This window comes from Rhinopithecus roxellana, chromosome 19, assembly GCF_007565055.1.
Source record: "Rhinopithecus roxellana isolate Shanxi Qingling chromosome 19, ASM756505v1, whole genome shotgun sequence".
Taxonomy (NCBI): Eukaryota; Metazoa; Chordata; class Mammalia; order Primates; family Cercopithecidae; genus Rhinopithecus; species Rhinopithecus roxellana.
In genome coordinates, this window is record NC_044567.1 from 5,282,472 (window position 1) to 5,306,627 (window position 24,156).

The 24,156-nt window shown below is 39.4% G+C and overlaps 1 protein-coding gene across 7 annotated transcripts in view; it reads right to left on the reverse strand.

The window, feature by feature from the left end:
• The window catches only part of SKAP1 (src kinase associated phosphoprotein 1), a 294,324-nt gene that overhangs the window by 224,597 nt on the left and 45,571 nt on the right, over positions 1 to 24,156 (reverse strand). For all 7 annotated transcript variants that reach the window (XR_004054889.1, XR_004054888.1, XM_010359237.2 and 4 more), the window contains exon 3: positions 8,824 to 8,849. Coding sequence is in view for 5 of the 7 variants with exons in the window: in XM_010359237.2 (XP_010357539.2) it covers positions 8,824 to 8,849 (26 nt within the window). In the remaining 2 variants the exon portion in view is untranslated. The remainder of the gene's footprint in view (positions 1 to 8,823; positions 8,850 to 24,156) is intronic.

Here is a 24,156-nt window from a genome sequence, read left to right on the forward strand (position 1 = left end):
CCTTCTAAGAGAAATCATTTATAAGTTGTTTTTTTCCTCAACCAGAGTCCCCTGGGCTAATCAAATAAACTTAAAGCAGTCATTAATTTTCAGTGACTTGATTTCCCCTGACATCTACGTGAAGACGAAAATCTGAAGTTCTGTGAACTTCTAAAAAAACTAAGATCGGGTAAGAAAAGGTATTCATTATCAGTCACCGTGAGTATTATACAATACTAATTTAAAATTATTATTATTTTTGTTTTGAGACAGGGTCTCACTCTGTCACCCAGGCCAGAGTGCAATGGTGCAATTGTGGCTCCCTGAAGCCTTGACCTCTCAGGCTCAACTGATCCTCCCACCCCAACCTCCAAAGTAGGTGGGACCACAGGTGCACACCACCATGCTTGGCTAATTTTGGATCATTCTGTAAAGATGGGGTCTCTCTATATTGCCCAGGCTGGTCTGGAACTCCCGGGCTCAAGCAGTCAGCCTCCCTCGGCTTCCCAAAGTGCTGAGATTACAGATGTGACCCACCATGCCTAGCCATATAACTTATTTTTAAATTCGCTTTTTCACTTGAGGCCAGGAATAAGAGACCAGCCTGGCCAACATGGCAAACGCCCATCTCTACTAAAAGTACAAAAATCAGTAAGGCATGGTGGCACATCCCTGTAATCTCAACTACTTGGGTGGTTGAGGCACAAGAATTGGTTGAACCCGGGAGGTGGGGGTTGCAGTGAACTGAGATCATGCCACTGCACTCCAGCCTGGGTGACAGAGCGAGACTCTGTCTAAAATAAATAAATAAAAATAAAAATAAAAAATAAAAAAAATTCACTTTTAAATGATGAGTAAATTCAAACACCTATATATACCAACGTTCTCAAACATTAAACAACAGAGAATGCTGCTATTTGACCACCATTAGGGCCTTGCTCATTAATTAACATTTCAAAATAAATAGGCCAGGAGCAGTGGCTCACGCCTGTAATTCCAGCACTTTGGCAGACTGAGGCAGCCAAATCTCTTGATCCCAAAAGTTTGATACCAGCGTGGTAACATGGTGAGACCCTGTCTGTACAAAAAAATACAAAAATTAGCTGGGCATGGTGGCTCATGCCTGTAGTCCCAGCTACTGGGGAGGCCAAAGTGAGAGGATCACTTGATCCCGGGAGATGGAAGCTGCAGTGAGTGAGTCGAGATCAAGCCACTGCACTCCAGCCTAGGTGACAGAGCGAGATTCTGTCTCAAAAACTAAAATAAATAAATGAACAAATAAAATAAATAGATAAAAACTTGAATGGATAAGAAACTGTTAATCATGATTCTACTGAAAAATAGATTACTACCATGCTGGGGTTTTTTGTCTGTTTTGGAAAGCTTCTTTATTAAATAAAAAAAGTTAAGTATGACCAGAGCAAAACCTTCAAATGTTACAAGAAGGCATATAATGAAAATTCATCTATCCTCTCTTCTCTTGATCCTTCTCTCCAGAGGCAACCATTGTGAGATTTCTTGGGTGTTCTATTAATTTTTGTACCTAATATAACAAGGGTCTCTGTGTGTGTGGCATATGTATTTTTTTCCTCTTTTTAAACAAATGTAACATTTGTTCTGTTGTGTATCCGGCTTTTCTTCCTAACCATTTATCTTGGCAATTGCTCCATATCAGCAATATAGATTTATCTCATTTTTCACTTCAACCAATTTTTAACATTAAAAAATAACACACGCACATGGTGAAAATTCAAATAGTACCAAAGAAGATTCTCTCTTTCATTCGTACCAATATCCCCCCTCAACAGTGGTTACCACTGTTAATGGTTACCACTGTTAACAGATTCATATGTATCCTTCCAAAAATATTCTATATACAAATAAAAACACGTGTGGTTGTGCCACACACACACACACACACACACACACACACACACACACAGAGAAACAAACTATACACACTGGTTTGCTCAAATTTCCCTTTTCATTTAACAATACTCCTTGGAGAACCTTCCATATTACATATTACATACATATTACATATATATGTATCATTTTCTTTTAACTCTATATAGCATTCCATTAAATGGATATACATTTATTTAACTAGTCCCCTATTCCTGGACATTTAGGCTTTGCTATTCCAAACAATGCTATAATGAACATCCTTGTACACAGTACATTGTGTAGGGAATACAGAAGGCAGCATTACCTGATTCCGGTGATTTCTTTTACCTGCATAAAATTTAGTTCTTTTTTAAATCTTTTTATTTTTTTTATTTTTTTATTTTTTGAGACGGAGTCTTGCTCTGTCACCCAGGCTGGAGTGCAGTGGCGTGATCTCGGCTCACTGCAAGCTCCGCCTCCTGGGTTTACGCCATTCTCCTGCCTCAGCCTCCCGAGTAGCTGGGACTACAGGTGCCCGCCACCTCGCCCGGCTAGTTTTTTTGTATTTTTAGTAGAGACGGGGTTTCACCGTGTTAGCCAGGATGGTCTCGATCTCCTGACCTCGTGATCCGCCCACCTCGGCCTCCCAAAGTGCTGGGATTACAGGCTTGAGCCACTGCGCCCGGCCTCTTTTTTTAATCTTATAGCATCTACTACAGAATAGGAAGGACTTTTGGAAAGGACATAAAAATCTTACAAAATGTTAACTTTAAAAAGGAAAAAACTGAGTCTTTTTGTTATAAAAAATCTTTGACAGTCATTGCAAAACAACTACTGCATTAATTTTAAAATGCATTATCCTGCCCTTTTAAAAAATGCATTATTCCACTAAAGAACACCCTACCAGTAGATGTATAGGAAGTAAAATATTCGAAAAGGTATCAAAGTTAGTAATTAACTTCAAAAACAGTTTGCGTGTGTATCCACTTTCTACAGATAAATTTGTATAAAACGTAGCAAATAAGAAAAGGGGGGAAAATGCCCGAAGGAAGTCAAGCCACAAAAGCAGCTGTCAAGACTGCTGATGTCAGAAGGTTGGGCCAAAGCCAAAGGCAGGAGTATTCAGCCTGGGTTCATTTCCCCCCTATTAAATCCCCAAAAGACATGGAAAACATGCTGGAAGATTTCTTTTTTAAAAAAGTAGCATAGGTTGAGATAGTCTAGGTTCGAAACCAATGCTTGTGTTTATAAAATATCAGCATTCCAGGGAATAGTGGTGGAAAGATACTTAACAATAAATTATAAATATTGTAAATTTAGACTTTTTCTTACATTTGCAAACACGTCATAAATTTGGGCTGTGTTTCTTTGTATAAATCCTACTTATGACTGTGCTGAAACCTTTTGGCATGAATGCAAAGAGTATTTTCATAAATAAAACTTAGTAAAATCACTGTACACTCCATTAATTCAAAAACACTTCTCTTCAACTTCAAAGGAAATTTCCTTCCTCTTTTTTTTAAAGTGTAAAGATGGTGTTTCTTTGCTGCTTTAATGTTTTGCTTCTTGTAGTTGTCATAACTACATGCTTCAAGTATGTGACCACAAGGGACAAGAAGTTAAGCAACATTTGTGCTTCCATTCAACATGTCTCAGACACCATATAGCAAAAAGCTTGTTAATCTAGCCTCTGAAGTGGCTACCACCAATAAAAATGCTCTCTATAAATACAAACCTTACAAATCTATACATGGTAAGTTTCATGGCCCTACACCAGGGTTCAGCTATAATGAATGAATTAATTTTATGAAAAGATAAGTGAAATTTTTATTATCAAAGTTTCATACATGTATGTACTTGCCTCGCCCTACTTTGAGACATAATAATACTTGTTACCACTTTAGTAAGTGCCCACCATGTGGCAAGCACTCCTCATGAGTCATAATCTCATTAAAACTCATTACATCTCATAATAACTGTGAAGTAGATATTATTAGTGAGATTTTATACATAAGGAAACTGAAGCTTCAAGAAGTTATGTAATTTGCAGTAGCTAACAAAGTTTCTAAGCAGAGGAGCTGGGATTCTAATTCAGGTCTGATTTCAAAGCTTAGGCTCTTTTTATCATAAAACATTAACTTGAACAACAATTTAAAAAATCAGTTCACTATTCTATGTACTTTATATCCAGATGCAGAAAGCAATGTATGCATTAACATACTAGGTCTCATGACAGAGATAAAAGAATAATGTTACATTTTTAGTCAATCTCAACCTTTTTCTTTTACCTTTGCATTATGGAGAAGTTTACACATGTATTGAAGTAGACAAAACAGTGTAACAAACTCCGTTATATACATCATCCAACTTCAACAAGTGTCAATTTATGGTCGATCTTGTCTCATCTATACTTACCCTGTTTCTTCCTCCTCTCCCATATTATTTGTCAGACATTATATCTTTAAATATCATAGCACACCTCTCTCTAAAATCAAGAACTCTTTTTAAAAAAATTAACCTCTAAAATAAAGAACTCTTTTTAAAAAAATTAACCATAATACCACTGCCACACCTAAAAAAAAAATCAGTAGTTTCCTAATAATGTAAAATAACCAGTCAGTGTTCATATTTCTAATGCTCTCATAGATGTCATTTTTAAAAATAGTTTGCTTGACTCATAATGCACATAAAGTTTATACATTCGTTGGTAAACCTCTTAAATCCTTTAATTTACAGTTAACATGGCTTTATAATGTCCTTATTCACTTAGCACTATTTGTTTTTACCAAGCTATATTTTTATTTGTTTATTTCTTTGTTTGTGTGTTTTGAGACAAGATCTCGCTCTGTCTCCTAGGCTGAAGTGCAGTGGCACGATCTTGGCTCACAGCAGTCTCAACCTGCCAGGCTCAAGTGATCCTCCCACCTCAGCCTCCCAAGCGGCTAGGACCACAGGCCTGTGCCACCACGCCCAGCTAATTTTGTTTTTTTGTAGATACAGGGTCTCACCATGTTGCCCAGATTGATCTCAAACTCCTGGGCTCAAGTGATATACCTGCCCTCAGCCTGCCAAAGTGCTGGGACTACAGGCATGAGCCACCGTACCTGGTCTGCCAGGCTATATTATTAGGCATTGATTTACTTTGACATTAATATAGGCTTGCCATTTCAAAACGAGATTTTTAAGCTTCGCAAAGTAGAATTTTTTCGTATTGAAATATACTGAATAATTTTCTCAGAAACCCTTTACACCACTCATAGAGATACTCAAAGAATCTTTAAGTTGGCAAGAGATTCCACTGACCCATGTTTACCACTATCACAAACGTAATGTGAGTGACCACTGGACAGAAAAAAAAAAGAGATATTATTATATATAATATTCCCATGGTCTTTGCTAGATTTTTACTTAAATATTATGTCATTTGTTTTAGATTCTGGGCCTATGGTGGGAAATTCAATCTAATATTCATGAAGTTTTTTTGTAGCAATAAATTTTGAATTATAAACATTATACCTTATAATCAAATTTTTGATTAAAAATTGTCACTAGCTCATTTTATAAAAGGGGAAACTGAAGCAAAATGAAGGAAATCAGTTTGCTTAATAACTTTAAGTAACAGTGTCATCAAATCGAAGGGCAAAATTAATACTGCCTTATTGATATCACCTTTTAGATATTGATTACTGAAATTATAAAAATTCCATGGCAAAAACTCCACTGGCTTTTCTTCGTAACTTTAAGTAAAAAATTAAATAGAAAAATTTTTTGAGTAAGCAGGACATGAATTATCAAAGCAATATTATGTCTTATTGTCAAGTAAAAACAAAAAGCCTTTTTCATGTTCTCCAATTATGTTTAAGCTCATTAAAAGTGCCCTTCCATTTATATCCCCTCTACATTAAAGTAATATATTATTTGGATCATGTTTTATTTTCCCTGTTTCCTTTTTAAAATAAATATCACTCAGGAAGTTGACAGTGGACCAATAAGAAAACCTAGGTGGAAATGTGAGAAAAAGAATTACCATTAATGTACCATTATGATAAATAGAAACTACTGGCTTTTTTTTTTTTTTTTTAACTATGTCCAGGTCCTAAGCTAGATGCTTACACACATTACTACTAATCCTCAACAACCTTGCAATGAGACAGTGAAAAACAGTCACGAAGAGTACGGGCTCTCTACCTCTGGAGATAATGGGCTCTAGAATCCATACAGGGTTTCTTATTGTATGAAACTTTCTGAAATTAGATAGTGGTGATGGTTGCACAACTTATACTGTACTGTACTATACTATACTATATATACACCATCTAACTTGTACCCTTTAAAAGGGTAAATTTTATGGTATGAGAATTATATCTTGATAAGGCTGCTTTTTTTTTTTTTTTTTGAGACATGAGTTTTGCTCATGTTGTCAAGGCTTGAGTGCAATGGCACAGTCTCGGCTCACTGCAACCTCCACCTCCCAGGTTCAAGTAATTCTCCTGCCTCAGCCTTCCAAGTAGCTGGGACTACAGGCATGTACCACCACTCTCAGCTAATTTTTTGTATTTAGTAAATGTTGGACAGGTTGGTCTCGAACTCCTGATCTCAGGTGATCCACCTGCCTGCCTCAGCCTCCCAAAGTACTGGGATTACAAGCATAAGACACCTCACCCGGCCAAGGCTACTATTTTTAAAATGTGTGCTACTAAAATGATATACAAATAATGCATCTTTTATAATGAAAGACTATTTTCCTTCCAGGCATCAGACCCGGTTTAGTTCAAATATCTTAAAGAACTCAAGTGCGTATTTAGGCAGATGCAGAGTTAATAAAATTCATCATCCCATCATCTTCTTGTACAGAGGGTCCTGTCACAGATAAAAATGCTCAGAAAGTTTGGGGCCATCATTTCTGTTCTTTCTCACTCCCATCCCAACACCACCCAGTTTTCAAGGGCTTTAAAGATTCTTCTGCTAGTTGTTCTCTTTCTTACATATTTCTAATCTTTTCATAATCTTAAATTGTCCTGTTGTACCTTATCTAGACCAGTTACTGCTCCTACCCATCCCACCAGCTTCTGAAGCACGTAATCAGCTAAGGTCTGATCAAAAGGGCAAAGTAAAAGATACTTTTACCTCTCACTAATGCCCCCCACCCCTGAAAATATGTGAGAAGGCATGAGACTGGGGGCTAGGGCATGAGTTTTTCTGTATCATCTTTCCTTACATTTACTTCCAAATGCACTAAGATTTTGCCACATATATTTAATCGCTGTCAAGAAGCAAATACAGTTTTCTGTTCTAAATAAACTATTTTCACTTGTCTCCTTGGCTGCTCTACCTCTGTCCTCTCTCCAAGAGAGAAAGGATGGGTAGAAGCTGCTTTATGTTGAAAGATGACTGCAATGCCACCATGTCAAGAATCTGGTAAGATGTTCCCTTTGTCTTTTTTAGTCCCATATAGTCTCTTGTGTTAAGTTCCAAAATTATTTTCTCTTCTCAACTTATTCCTATACCACATCTCTGACACTAATTCTTTATTTCTCCTTTAGGTAATTAATTCTACCCTCACAGTTTCATTCATTTCTGCCAGTTCACAATCATATTCTTCCCCCTGTGGATTTTGGTTAGCATCTGTTAAACCCTGAACTATAGGGCCATCCCCTGAATAGTGCAATTCACATTTTGCAAAGCAAACCGCTACATTATTACATAAAATTATCCACTGCTCAATCTATGTTTTCAGCTATCAATGCTTTAGGACAGTGAGATATATAGTAACAGCACATCACATTATGTAAAATAGTGTAAGTGCTCCCACTTTAACTTACAAGAGTCAAGAAGCTTTGAAAATATATGATTTTTATTTCTTAAATATGGCTTTAAAAGAAAGCTTTATAAAAACTTGAAATACACTAAAAATATGAGACAGAAAAATAAAAATTTTAATAAAACTATTATAACTACTCACAATTTTAATTTATTTAAGGTATTACTATTCACTGAGGTTGGATACAGTGACAACATTAAGAGAATAAAAAGTACTTAAAAAGTTTACAATTGCTTAAGAAAGTTATAGAGCAAAATAGCTCATAAAGCTATTTGTAAGTTTGATCTAAAACTCTGATTATCTGAGAAAATAAAGCCCCTCCATTTACAATAAATTAAGATAATATTCAGGTTGACATTTCCAACATTCTCAACCAAGTACTAAAAGGAAGGAAGGCAAATACTTTAAAAGATATCCCCTCAAACTGTTTGAATTCACAAAAAAAATTTCAATTCTGAACCTTTTAAAAATGTGTTTTCATCCTGGCCTTTTTTTTTTTTTTTTTAATTTTGCACACAGCTGTCTGTAGTACTTTTTAGAATCATGCCAGATGCTGGGTTCATCAAGCAAAAGCAGGAAAACAATGGTTTGAAAGCAATTAGAAGCACTGAGGCTGCAGCGAGGCTCATATTAAAATGTGATAACACTGTTCTAGTGGGAATTTCAACACTGCTCCATTTCTGACATTTCTCTGCTGCCAGACAGGCAGGTTGTGTGGAAGGGCACTGTGATCGAGGAGGTAACATACTGGAATTTATTTCTGGAGCAAATGAAGGATTAGCTGAGTTGGAACCCTCCCAAGGTTTTTATTATGGACTCGGCTACCATTTTATTTGAATGCTACTGGATCCTGTTGGCACCTAACAAAGCTCAAGGAATTAAAGCATATTATAGCCTTGGTTTTATAAAATAATCTAGCAACAATCCGCTCAGAAGGAAGAAGCATAGAGCCTTTTGTTGCTAAAAAGCAGGGCAGGGGGGGCGCAGCAGGGTGAAGGTTAATTAAACACTCCACTAACTTTCCTTGGAAATGGCTAATGCCACTCTGTGGAGAAGTTTGTAGAGAAGAGACAGAAATAAACAATCCCATTTACACATTTTTAGCATAAAACCATACGTGGTCAAAGAGGACTCACCTTGGGGCTGAAAATCCCAATAGTACCTGAAATACAAGGGGAAAAAAAAGGGAGTAAGTCAAACTTGTATTTCTCAATTTTGATTGGCCTACCATAGCTATAGCACCTGGTCCAGGAAGCTTGCTAAAGTCTATAACCAGCCAAAGTCACTACTAATTTTGAGGAAAACAAAAGGTTGTCCCTGACATTTGAAAGAGTCTCAGTGGCTTAAAATATGCATTTAATTCACTGAAATTCCTCAGATAATTTTGACTTTAGAGCTGGAAAGATCCTAAAAGGGAACCTAGCGGTGGCCTGGGGTTTCTCATCAAGAGCTCTACAGGCTTTCAGCAGGATGGTTCTTTGTTGTGACAATCTGGCCTGTGTATTACAGGACCATTACTATCACTGGTCCTAGGTAACAAACACCAGAGGCACTCCCAGTTGTTACAACAGTCAAACCCTACCACCAACACCAACACATCCTCAAATGCCTCATAAGCATAATTTTTTTTCTCTGTTACCCAAGCTGGAGTACAGTGACACAATCATAGCTCACTGGAGCCTCGAACTCCTGGACTTTGCCTTTTAGGCCTAAATTCTTAATTTTACAAGTGAAACATGGGCCGGGTGCGGTGGCTGATGCGGTGGCACTTTGGGAGGCCAAAGCAGGCGGATCACGAGGTCAGGAGTTTGAGACCAGCCTGACCAACATGGTGAAACTCTGTCTCTACTAAAAATACACAAATTAGCTGGGCGTGGTGGCAGGCGCCTGTAATCGCAGCTACTCAGGAGGCTGAGGCAGGAGAATCCCTTGAACCCAGGAGGCGGAGGTTGCAGCAAGCCAAGATCACGCCATTGCACTCCAGCCTAGGTGACAGAGCAAGACTCCATCTCAAAAATCAAAATAAAACAAACAACAACAGTGAAACATGAACAATTAACTTAAGGTTGTCTAACATTTTAGTGCAATTGACTTAAGGTTGTCTAACATTTTAGTGTCTGAGCCAAGAATGGGGCTCTTGCAGTTCATTGTACCATCCTATCTCCTCTATTATTTTAGGATATAATTGGCAAAACTGACAACCCTTGAAGTCTTTTTTTTTTTTTTTCCTGAGACTGGGTCTTGCTCTATCACCCAAGCTGGAATGCAATGGCATGAACATCACTCACTGCAGCCTTGACCTGCTGGGCCCAAGAGATCCTCCTGCCTCAGCCTCCCATGTAGCTGGGGCCACAGGCATGTGCCACCACATCTAGATGCTTACACACATTACTACTAGTTCTCAATGACCTTGCAATGAGAGAGTGAAAAGCAATTACTGTTTTTTGTCTTTTTTTTTTTTGGTAGCAATGGGGTCTCACTTTGTTGCCCAGGCTGGGGCTTAAGCAATCCTCCCACTTTGGCATCCCAAAGTGTTGGGATTACAGGGATGAGCCACTGCATCCAGCAACCCTTGAAGTCTTAAACTAACAAAATAGCAATGGTGGAAAGGATCATTTGTAAGTCTCTTATTTGGAAACTAAATTGCATTTCTTTCCCCACAAAAACAATGTTATATATGATGATTACCCAAGAAAGTCTACTGTATTTTGGATCCCATTTCCTCCTACCTTCACAGGAACTTTACGTTATTCTTTATCAATTTTTCTCTTGTCTGTATTCAACCTCTTCCTCCAGTTTGGCCCTTTCCATCAGCGTTTATGCTCATATAAAAATAAAGCAAATCCTCCCTCACCCCTTCACATCCCTCCACCTGCTGTCCTGTTTCCCTTCATGTCACAGTGACATTTTCAAAAGCACTGTCTACACTTGGCTCATTGTATTCCCTCAACATCCCCCAGTCAGGCTCAGAGCCACTGCACATTAACTGTTGCTACAGACACAATAACCTTCATGCCACCAAATATAAGGGATGCTTTTCTATCCTCATTTTGACCTCTCAGGAGTGTATATGTGCGTCGGAGCTTTTTTTTTTTTTTAACCTAGGGAGGGAGTCTACAGTTTTTTATAGAATTCTTTTGCAGTGGTGCCCAAGAGAGAGAATACAGTCATGGTTTCTTAGTTTCTGTTTCTGATGGGCCAGTAAAGCCCCTTCTTCATCCCTCTTTTCCACTTATCACTAGAGGTAGAAACTAAAAATCATGGCTTCACCCTGCTAAAAGCCAAAAACAAAACAAAACAGAACAAAAAAAAAAAAAAAAAAAAAGGCGGGTTGGAATTTGCAGTTTAAAAGGTCCACAAACCACAAAAAATGATGCAGAAAAGGAGATAGGTGATAATGGTGTGTCTTCTAATACATACATTACTAAAATTAGGCTTGGCTTCTTCAGGGCAGAGTATCAGCCCAGTGAGTATATTGGTTATTTCTTTACTGTGTGATAAATTTTCAGAAAATGAAGACAGAAGAGGTCAGTGGAGAGTAAGAGTGTTGCCATAATTCACAGTTGAATTTGGGGAACATTATCAGACATAAGAAAGTGGAGAAGAAACCTGACAATTTGTCCTTTCTTGTTCCTTTCCTTTTCCAGAACAGTTCTGGGCTGGCAGTCAGGTGAAGAGAAATGTAAGATACTTGGGTTAGAGGGTGAGGAAATTCCAGGACAGCTTTGACATCTGCAGTAGCAAAGAGGAGAGGAAGGGGCAGAGGACGGGGCGGGAAGTGGAAAGCTTCAAAAGCTGGGAAGAAGGAGTGTCCATATCAATGCAGGGGCATATGTAAGCTGAAACTGGATGAAACTTAAATACGTTGTGAAATAATAGTATGATGGGTCAATCTCCACCTAGCAGACAGTGCAGCTTTCCACCGTACCTGGCCACCATGAAGAGTTTTCCATAAAACTCCTTTCTGTAAAACATAGCTAATCAAGCAAATCATCAAATGGCTGAGCAGTTTTCTATCTGCTCTTGCTATTTTCCATCTTCTCTTGAGGCACTTCCCTAACCTCCAATTCCTATCATTACCCAACTTCTAATTTAATATAAATAGAAATTAAGGTTCGAGTATGTGCATACATGTATGTGCACATGTGTATGTACACACTCTCTCTCTCTCTTCTTTCCAAAATACTGATGATGGCAACAGCAGGAACTGTGCTAACCAATGTTGTTCTCATTTATTGGCCCAGAAAAAACCCTACTCATGCAGTGGCAGTTAAAAGGTGCTCTAGGTAAATTGTTAAATAGGCAAAGTATGTTATTGATGATCTCAGCCTCTTCTGTGCCTCCCTGTCCCATGATGCCCACTCCAACTAATACACATTTTCAGTCCTTTTCTCTATCTACAGTGCCCTGGCTTCCTGGTTTCTCTTGTTAGTCAAGAAGAAATATGATCTTATAAGTCATAATACTAAGAGTATTGCTTCTGCCAATAGTAGTTATATCTTAAGAACTCAACAGTATCAAATAAAGTAGCAGGTCCATCTAGTTGATGTTAAATAGCAGAACCTGCTTTATTCCTGGTAATACTGTAATTAAATATTTCTGTCAAACTTTTGATCATAAGATGAATAAGTTCTAAGGATCTAATGTACAGCATGGTGACTATAGTTAATAATACTGTGTTACATACTTGAAATTTGGTAAGAGAATAGATTTTAAGCATTTTCACCAAAAAAAAAAAAAAGGTAATCATGTAAGCCATGTAAGGTGATGAATGTACTAATTAATATGACTAAGGTAATCATTTCACCATGTGTGTGTGTGTGTGTGTGTGTGTATATATATATATAATCATACTGTGCATTTTAAATATATTCCACTGCATTTGTCAATTTAAAAAAATCTGAGGTTGGGTGTGGTGGCTCACACCTGTAATCCCAGCATTTTGGGAGGCCAAGACAGGAGGATTGCTCAAGCCCAGGAGTTCAAGACAAGCTTGGGAAACATGGAGAAACCCCATCTCTACAAAAGGTACAAAAATTAGCTGGGCGTGGTGGCACATGCTAGTCCTAGCTACTGGGGAGGCTGAGGTGGGAGGATCGCTTGAACCTGGGAGGTTGAGGTTGTAGTTGGCTGTGATCACGCCACTGGACTCCAGCTTGGGTAACAGAACGAGATCCTGTCAAAAAAAAAAAAAAAAAAAAAGAAAAGAAAAGAAAAGAAAAGAAAAGAAAATTCTGACACTAAAAATTATATGTAGAACTTGATGTGGAACAGTATGAAGTGGAATGTTAGTTCCCTTCTTTTTAAGAAGGTATCTTGCTATCCTAACTTTTCTCCCTCTATTCTTTCTCTAAATATTATTTATGGATTAACCCTACAGGGAGTTTGTTTTTTAAAAAAGCCACACCTCTATTCCAAAGCTCACAAAGAACACTTCTAAAAGGAAATCCCAAAAGGTGAGCAATTGCATCACTCACTGGAGGCCACCACAGATTAGTCTCTGCTGGACACCTTCAAGATCTTGGTCTTGTCTTGTTAAAGATATTCCATGGGTGGCCTTCTTCATGTTCTCTAGAAATATAATTCCACAATAGAGAATTCTATACTCTTCAGGAGGGATTTAGTAATATCCTGCCAACATCTTCCAATTCTTACTGTTTTTCTGAAAACAATTCTCCTTTAGCCAGAGAATCCAACAAGTCTGAAATTAGAAATTTTAAACCAAAATACAAAGACCACAATAGAAGTATACAGAAGAAAAAGTACACAAATGCACACATACAGAGTTGTGTTTATCCTAAAAGCCTCTGAGAATTTCATATCAGGCCTGTGCAGATAGATAACAAACACTTCTTTAATCTTCTCTTTGAAGCTTCAGCTTCAATAGGAAAGGGAAGCTATCACTCCTCTGCAATATCCATACTCAGTGTCATCAGGACCATGCAAATGACATTTGGAACTGAAAAATGATGAGTACAGAATGAGCAGAGAGAGAATGTTGCAACTATATTGATGATGATCATTTTCACATTCAGTAAAAATAAACCCATCTTCATTTGTGCCTCCAATAGTGAAAATGGAAGAATAAAATTTCACAATATTTTCTCTATGCTACAGAACACAGTCTTAAAATTTTAGTATTACATTGTAGAGTATGCTATTCATGTTTTCAAATTAAAGATGTTTTGGCTGGGCACGGTGACTTGCGCCTGTAATCCCAGTACTTTGGGAGGTCAGAAGTTCAATATTAGCCTGACCAACATGGTGAAATCCTGTCTGTACTAAAAATACAAAAAAATTAGCTGGGCATGGTGGTGCATGCCTGTAATCTCAACTACTTAGGAGTCTGAGGCAGGAGGATCACTTGAACTCAGGAGGTGGAGGTTGCAGTGAGCCGAGATTGAGCCATGCACTCCAGCCTTGGCAAGAGAGAGACTCTGCCTCAAAATAAATAAATAAATATAAATAAATAAAATAAAGATGTTTTAACTGAACTTTAGGTCAGATGCAGTGGCTCACACCTATAATCCAAGCACTCTGAGAGGTCAAGGTGGGTATATTGCCTGAGCCCAGGAGTTTGAGTCCAGCCTAGACAACATGGCAAAACCCCGTCTCTACAAAAAGTACAAAGATTAGCTGGGTGTGGTGGTGTGCACCTGTAGTCCCAGTTGCTGAGGAGGCTGAGATGGGAGGATTGCATGAGCCTGGGAGGTTGAGGCTACAGTGACCCATGATTGCACCACTGCACTCTAGCCTGGGCAACAGAGTGAGACCATGTCTCGAAAAAAAAAAAAGTAAAAAATAAAAAATGAATTTTAGTTCGGGGAAAGGTACAAATAAACTGAACCCACAGTATTGAGGGAATCTTGATAAGCAGCAGTCACTGTAGTAGTAATAATAGTAGTGCTAATAACAATGCTAAGATTTATTGAACATTTTGTTGGACGTTGCTCTAAGCAGTTTTCTTACATTAACCCATTTCCTCCACACTCTAACCCTATTATTATGCCCATTTTCTAAATGAGAAAACTGAGGCATCAAGGATTAAATAACTTACTCATCATTACACAGCTTTTAAGTGGAGTGGATAAGTTTCCATCACCAACAACCAATTTCAGAACAGGACCTCTAATAAGAAACTAAGGAGGAAAGTCTTGAAAACATAATCTAACAATTAAAACAATCATCAAAATTAACTGAGTCTTTCTCTAAAGATATTTTACTATTCTAAAAGAATTCAGTGACTCAGCCAACCAATTCAATATTTATTGGATGTTTTCTATGACAAGCCCTTTGCCCAGGTACTATGGTTGAAATGATGATTATAATAGATATGGTTCATATACAAATATATTTTAGTATCTTTCATGCTGCGAACACACAGTTCTAGGTTGCCACCCCAAATTCATAGAGTCTATAAAGAACTTAATTGGACAAGCAAAAAACAACGCCATCAAAAAGTTTGCAAAAGACATGAACAGACACTTCTCAAGAGAAGACACACAAGTGACCAATGAATATTTTTAAATGCTCAACATTACTAATCATCAGAGAAATGCAAATGAAAACCATCTCACACTAATCAGAATGGCTATCACTATTATTATATTTTTTTGAAACAGGGTCTCGCCCTGTCATCTATGCTGGAGTGCTGTGGTGTGATCATGGCTTACTGCAGCTTCAACCTCCTGGACTCAGGCGATCCTCCCCACCTCAGCCTCCCAGTAGCTGGGAGCAGCACCTGCCACCACACCTGGCTAATTATTGTATTTTTTGTAGAGACAAAGTTTCTCAATGTTGCCCAGGCTGGTCTCAAACTCCTGAGCTCAAGCTCGCCTCAGTCACCCAAAGTGCTGGGATTACAAGTGTGAGCCATCACACCTAGCCAGAATGGTTATTATTAAAAAGTCAAGAAACAACAGGTGCTGGTGAGGCTGTGGAGAAAAAGGAACACTTATACATTGTTGGTGGGAATGTAAATTAGTTTAGCTGCTGTGGAAAGCAGTTTGGAGATTTGTCAAAGAACTTAAAACAGAACTACCATTCAACCTAGCAATCCCATTACTGGGTATATATCCAAAAGAAAATAAATCCTTCTACCAAAAAGACATATGCACTTTGTAGGTTCATCACAGCACTATTCACAATAGCAAAGACATAGAATCAATCTATGTGTCTATCAGCAGTGGATTAGATTTTTTAAAATGTGGTATATATACATCATGGACTATGATGCAGCCATAATAAAGAATGAAATCATGTCTTTTTCAGCAACATGGATGCAGCTGGAGGCCATTATCCTAAGCAAATTAATGCAGAAACAGAAAACCAAATACTGCATGTTTTCACTTAAAAGTGGGAGCTAAACATTAGGTACTTATGAACATAAAGGTATGAGCAATAGACACTAGGGACTAAAAGAGGTGGGAAAAGAGAAAGAGGGGTAGGAGTTGAAAAACTATTGGGTACTGTGATCACTATTTGGGTGATGGGATCATTTGTATCCCAAGCTTCAGCATCACACTATATACCCTGAAACAAACCTGCACATGTACCCCAAGTGTAAACTAAAAGTTGAAAGAGTAAAAAATAAACAAACAATTCACAGAAAACATCATCGGGTTTCTGCTGAAAATAGGGCTACTGAATCTAAATCAACAGATTGCAAGGCAGAGAATATCAGATTCTTGGCCATGGAGCTAACCAATGAACATGGTTACTGAGATCAAAGTACTCAGAGCTTTATCCCCCTCAGTCAGCTAATTAGATAGATCCTGATGAAACAGGTCAGACAAACAACTGTAGCTGTTCTCATATTATTAGAAATACTGGTCAGGTGAGGTGGCTCATGCCTGTAATCCCAGCACTCTGGGAGGCCAAGGCAGGTAGGTTGCTTGGACCCAGGATCTCGAGACCAGCCATGGGTAACATGGCAAAACCCTGTCTCAAAAAAAAAAAAAAAAAAAAAAAAGCCAGGCATGGTGGTGCATGCCTGTAGTCCCAGCTACTTGGGAGGCTGAAATGGGAGAATCCCTTGAGCCCGTGAGGTTGAGGCAGCAGTGAGCCATGATCGCACCACCGCAACTCCAGCCTGGGTGAAACAGCAAGACCCTGTCTCAAAAAAAAAAAAAAAAAAGAAAGGAAAAATAATTCTATTTCCCAACTATAATAAAATGATTAACATTTATTAGCATTTATATGTTAGGCATTGTGCTAGATATACACATATACATATACATCATATATACATTTTTGAGACAGAGTCTCACTCTGTCACCCAGCCTGGAGTGCAGTGGCACAATCTCGGCTCACTGCAACCTCTGTCTCCTGGGTTCATGCAATTCTCGTGCCTCAGCCTCCTGAGTAGCTGGGATTACAAGCGTGCGCCACCACACCCAGTTAATTTTTTTCTTTTTAGTAGAGATGGGGTTTTCCCATGTTGGCAAGGTTGGTCTTGAACACCTGGCCTCAAGTGATTTACCCACCTCAGCCTCCCCAAAGTGCTGGGATTACATGGTTGAGCCACCACATCCAACTCTGTGCTAGGTATATGTTTTACATGTATTATTTTATTTATTTATTTATTTATTTTTGAGACAGAGTTTTGCTCTTGTTACCCAGGCTGGAGTGTAATGGTGCTGTCTTGGCTCACTGCAACCCTGCCTCCCAGGTTCAAGGGATTCTCCTGCCTCAGCCTGCTGAGTAGCTGGGATTACAGGCATGCGCCACCACGCCCAGCTAATTTTGTCTTTTTAGTAGAGAGGTGTTTCTCTCTGTTGGTCAGGCTGGTCTCGAACTCCCGACCTCAGATGATCCGCCCGCCTTGGCCTCCCAAAGTGCTGGGATTACAGGGATGAGCCACCATGCCTAGCACATGTATTATTTTATTTAATATTCATAACAACCCTAGGAAGTCAGTACTTTTTTTTTATTTTTAAGACAAGGTTGTGTTCTGTCATCCAGGCTGGAATGCAGTGCTGCAATCATAGCTTATTATAAACTTGAACTCCTGGGCTCAAGCAATCTTCCTGCCTCAGCCTCCCAAGTAGCTGGGACTATAGGTGTGCACCACCACACCTGGCCTATTTCCCTTATTTTTTATTTTAGTAGATACGAATTCTCACTATGTTGCCCAGGCTGGTCTCAAACTTCTGGCCTCAAGTGATCCTCCTGCTTTGACCTCCCAAAGCACTGGGATTATGGCATGAGCCACTATACACAGCCCAGGACTACTATTATTACCCCATGTCACAGATGAGGAAACTCAAACTCAGGAAGGTCAAACAACTTGGCCAAGATCACATAGCTACTAAGTGGCAGAACCAAGATTTGTATCCAGGTTATATTTCACACTGCTATAAAGATGCTACCTGAGACCGGGTAATTTATAAATAAAAGAGGTTTAATTGACTCACAGTTCCACATGGCTGCGGAGGCTTCACGAAACTCACAACCATGGTGGAAGGTGGCAGGAAAGCAAGCACCTTCTTCACAAGGTGGAAGGAGAGAGTGTGAGAGAACGGGGAAGCGCTAGACACTTAATCAAACAACCAGATCTTGTGAGAACTCACTCACTATCATGAGAGCAGCAAGGGGCAAATCTGCTCCCACGATCCAATCACCTCCCACCAGGTCCCTCCCTCGACATGTGGGGGCTATAATTCAAGATGAGATTTGGATGGGGACACAGAGCCAAACCATATCACAGGTCTACTTGGTTCCAGGAGTCCAAGCTCTTAAATTCCATATTAACTGCTTTCCTACTGGCTATAAAATAAAAAATAAATCTAGTACTTAAGAGAAGATACAATTGCTTTGTTAGATAGCCTATAGGCATGAATCAACTCTAATATGAGTATTAGGGAGTGGTTAGACAGAGGTCTTTAACCTGGAGTCCATAGTTTGGGCTTCAGGGGATTTCCTAAACTCCCTAAAATTGTGGGTGAAATGTAATATTTGTTTTCTTTTCTCTTGGAGAAGAGTCCATAGACTTCATTAGTGTCAATAACTCACCTCCGCCCCGCACCCACCAAAAATGATATGACCCACTGAATTAGATGAATAGAGTTGTAATGGCATTATAAAACTAGCTATCCAGAAAGGCCAACATCTGTGATGTTATAAATCTAGAACATCTAGATGAATTATTTTTTTGCAACTGAAGTATTAAAAGTGTTATTTTACCTGTGACTTATGGAAATTTAAAATACATCATATACTCTCTGCTTTGGTAAACCCCTGCTGAACAAAATCAAATCTCTTCTTAATGACTTAAGGACATCCAAATTTGAACTTCTTCTTTTTTGTTGTTTTTGAGACAGGGTCTTGCTCTGCTGCCCACACTGGAGCATAGTGGCACAATCTCAGCTCACTGCAACCTCTGCCTCCCAGCGTCAAGCCATCGTTCTACCTTGGCCTCTCCAGTATCTGGGACTACAGGCATGCTCCACCATGCCTGGCTAATTTTTGTATTTTTTGTAGAGACAGGGTTTCACCATGTTGTCCAGACTGGTCTTGAACTCCTGGACTCAAGCAATCTGCCTGCCTTGGCCTCCCAAAGTGCTGAGATTACAGGTGTAAGTTACTGCACTCAGCTTGAACTTCCTTTTTGTACTAAAATAGCAATGCCTTCTGAATGCATAGGCTGTCTGCAATACTCAGTGTCCAAAGACTTCTATCTCTCTCTTGAACATCTCTGTTCTCTGATAATGGCTGCCTCCAAACAGACTGTAAAGGCTAACACTGAAGAGTTATCCTGGCATTGAAAATGGAATCTTGGCCGGGCGCGGTGGCTCAAGCCTGTAATCCCAGCACTTTGGGAGGCCGAGACGGGCGGATCACGAGGTCAGGAGATCGAGACCATCCTGGCTAACACGGTGAAACCTCGTCTCTACTAAAAATACAAAAAAAAACTAGCCGGGCGAGGTGGCGGGCGCCTGTAGTCCCAGCTACTCCGGAGGCTGAGGCAGGAGAATGGCGGAAACCCGGGAGGCGGAGCTTGCAGTGAGCTGAGATCCGGCCACTGCACTCTAGCCCGGGCGACAAAGCAAGACTCCGTCTCAAAAAAAAAAAAAAAAAAAAAAAAAAGAAAATGGAATCTTAGGATTCAGATGGACACCTAGTTGAGCACGGATTCCATGCAAGTTGTTAAGGCTAGGAAAACCCCTTGCAACTGACCTTGAATAGTGAGCCACATGGTAGAAGTTTATTTATGTCCAAGGAAATGGCTTTGCTGAGCACTGCTAAGAGTCTGTACACTAAATATTTCCTATAATTTCTTTTCTCGCTTGGAAAGATTCATATTGTTTTCAAATTATCTTCTGAAAGTGTCCCATCTACTACCTTGCAGAAGGTATGGACAAGTGGCAAAGAGTAACATGGCCAGTGACACCCCACAAGAGAAATGGGAAAAGAGCACCATCTGGTGGAAGTCCCCAGTGGAGGCATCCAAGGCCTGGGACCCAGGGGTCCAGGTACCAGCCTTAGAAACAATTGGGCAGCAAAAAGAAGGTCCTTGGTGGGACAGTTGGTGATCCTTCCAGTCCCAGTTCCTTAATCTCACCAAAAGTACAAGACCTAATGCCTACCTACAAGAAACTTATAATCTAGTCCAAAATATGAGCTCTTTGTATATAATGAGATGACAATCTAATATGGCAAATAAATACTATTGTAACAACACACAATAGGCATATAACTCAATTATGTAATAGAAGAACACACCACAAGAAGGTCCTGGGTTCTTTTAGGGAATGTAGTATTTCAGTGGTCTTGAGTCTATATGTACAAGCACATCTAGGTAGATAATACAATGTTCACCTACTTACTAAATACAATGGTCACAATCAAACTTTTATTAAATAAACAACATTATCTGAGATTGACAGTATAACTCATCACCTGCTTCCCCACCACAATTTTTAGAGTCCATTCCTGGACAGCAAAAAAGAAATTAAATTTTGAAAAGAAATTAAAGTACTATTTACCACTAGAGTCTCCTATAACACTTTTGCTACATGGAATCATTGCTATGGTCAATGAAACACCCACTCTGGGTATAAACATTAAGAAACCTAAGAACTATTTTTGACCAGTGAGTGATCAGCTTCCTGATTGCAACACTGGAAACCCACATTCTAATATTCCTTCCCCTACTTTCTAGCGTGAGGACTGTTTTTTCACCAGCAAATCTCACTAGTATGTCTACACAATCCCCATACTTCCTGCATGTAATAGGCAACGAACTATAATTCGATGAACTAATAAAGGAGAAATGCCAGCCAAATACATTATTTCAAAATAAAGACACTAAATAACAGGTCAGAGTTAGAGAGTTTTTTTTTTCCCTGTAAATAAAAAGGAGTCATTGAAAGGTTTGTTTGTTTTCTTGTCTTTAAGGATAAAGAATGATGTCCACATCGAATCCAGCAGAGATGTATAGCATGGATGGGAGGAAGAAAAGTGGGGAGATAGATTAGGAAGCTACTTGAGAGCAAGAGAAGAGACAAGAGATTAGATAACAGACTTAGAGACTGGCTGGGAGCACAGAATCAAGAGGAAAGTCAGAGACGCCTTTTGGTTCCAAACTTGTGTATTGGAGAAAACAAGGTACTGGTTATGTACAAAGAACTCCAGCTGATTACTGTATTCTAAACTGTTGTCTCTTTGGCCCTTGTTCTGTCATTTTTGTCACTGTTGACGCTTAAAAACCTAATTTTGTTTTATTTTTTTGCTTGCTTCAGGTTAACAGCTACTCTTCGACCACTGAGACACCATTATCTGATTAGTGAATAACTGATAGCTGAGTGACTGTGTGACTGTGGTCCATATACTCACTGAATTTTATAGCTGGAAGGACACTTAAAATCATTAAATCTAGCCTTCACTTTACAGATGAGAACAATGAAGCATGGAGAGGTTATCTGATTGCACCATAGCAGTTTAAAAGTCCACACTGTGGGGCCACCACAGTTTATCTTGTACAGAATCAGGGTCAAATTCTAGAATTTGATACTCATTTAAAAATGAGATGGTTTCTACAAAAACATTTAAAACCTCCTTGGAAAAACTCAGCTATCATGCCTTTGATATTTTCCTTTTTATGAACACAGACATATTATTCACCTGAAGGCAAATGTTATGTAAAAATTTTTTAAGCTAGATTAGTTATTAGAGTTCATCTAGGCTAGGTGGATATCTCAGCATTAACATGCCAACACAGTCTCTGTATCTCAAGTTATGAATACTGCATTTGTTCTCTCAATAGTAGAGATGAATAAATTTCCACTCTTTGCCAGACACTTTGTGAGGGTCTAAGAGCACAGAAAATCCAACTGTGGACTAGTTTGGTCGAAATAATCAAATTTTGTAGAAGTAATGTAATTGGCCCAGAACATGCAAATGGTAAAAACTGGGACCACAAGAACCCATGTCTGACTAATGCCAGAATGTGTCTTACTGCCTGCAGATAAGAGTTGCTGTTGGCTCATGCCTGTAATCCCAGCACTTTGGGAGGCTGAGGTGGGCAGATCACAAAGTCAGGAGATCGAGACCATCCTGGCTAACACAGTGAAACCCCGTCTCTACTAAAAATACAAAAAAATTAGCTGGGTTTGGTGGTGGCTGCCTGTAGTCCCAGTGACTCAGGAGGCTGAGGGAGGAGAATGGCATGATCCCGTGAGGCAGAGCTTGCAGTGAGCCGGGATCGCACTACTGGACTCCAGCTGGGAAACAGAGCAAGACTCTGTCTCAAAAAAAAAAAAAAAAAAAAAAAAAAAAAACACAGTTGCTGAAGGAGGATTCCGGATCAGAGAGAAGCCTGGCAGGGGAGGGGAGGATCACAGAGAGGCCAGGCCCAAGATGCAGAGGGAGGTCAGGCAGAGGGGCCAGGCCCAGAAGTAAAGGTAGCAAAGGGCCAGCCCAGCACCCCAAAGCAGTTATGTTGAGTAAGGGACAGGGTAGGATACTGAGTAGGTTCCATCCTGAGAGCCTCTCTTGTCTCTTATGAAGTAGACTGTGATGTCATGGAAAGAGTGAGAAGCAATATGATGAGGTAAAGACTGACAAGGGTTGGGGGAAGAAAAAAAATCAAGGAAAAAGGTTGCTGATTTGGGGCGTGTGAAATAACTACCAGTTATCACTAAGGATTCGGTTGAGGTTGAAGACTAAGCTTTACTGTAGTGCAGCCAGGATGGAGGCTCATGCCTATAATTCCAGCACTTTGGGAGGCCAAGGTGGGCAGATCACTTGATTCCAGGAATTTCAGACCAGTCTGGGCAACATGGTGAGACCCCATCTCTACAAAAAATAAAAAAAAAATTAGCCATGTGTAGTGGCTTGCACCTGTGGTCCCCACTACCTGAGAGGCTGAGGTGGGAGGACTGCTTCAGTCTAGGAGGTTGAGGCTTCAGTGAACCATGATTGTGCCACTACACTCCAGCAACGGTGACAGAGCAAGACCCTGTCTCAAAAAAAAAAAAAAAAAAAAAAAAAAAAAAAAAAAAAAAAATTTAAATTAAAAGGTTTACTGTGGCGCAATCCAATTGTGCAATTTTTCTCCAGAACTGAATAGCTTCCCAGATATACAAGCAGAGAAGTTGGACAGTTGAACTGATGATCCGAGATCAGGATTTTTCTAGGCTTGTGGGATGAAAAGACAAGAGAGTCAGAGAATACTAGAGGACTAGAGGGATAGGTCATAGAGCTCAGGCTGATCAGAGAAGAAACCAATTGCCAAAGACTTCACTATAGCGCCTGCATATATTAAATACCTTAGTTCATTAAAACATTCAAAAGCAGGAGATATCATTACTCTTCTCTTTCAGGAGTAGAACTGTCCTTTGTCCCACAGATCCCAAACCTCTCCCGCTGTGTTCCCTGTTTCAATGGATGATATTACTATCCACCCAGCTGAAACTTGGGAATCATCCCTTTACCTCTTTTTCTATTACTATATATATCCCATCAGTCACCAAGACCTGTAGATTCTACTCCCTTAATACCCTTTTAATCAATCTCCTCTCCATCTCTGCAGACACTGAATTCATGTGAGCTCTTAAAAGGCCTCACCCACATCCATGTAACTACATGGCAAATGGTCCACCTGCCCTCATCCTCCTCCCTCTGACCTACTCTCCTCAGTGCTGATGGAAAAGGGAATGGAATGAGCATGAAGAACAAAGTCTTTGCAGACAGGTCTGGGTTGAAGTCCCAGCTCCTCCATCTTCTAGCTGAGACTTTTTCTGCAGCCTCAGTTTCCTCACCTTTAAAACAGAAATAATAACCACATCTTCCTCGTTTGGTTCTTGGGAGGACTAACAGAGGTAATGCACGTAAAGAACCTGGTAAACCACCAATAAATGTTCAGCTGTTAGTCATTAGCATCTTCATTATCTTAATGACCTAAAAGGCAAGCCTAGTTCCATCATCATCCTGCTTGAAATCCTTCCATGGCTCACCTCAGCTCTCAG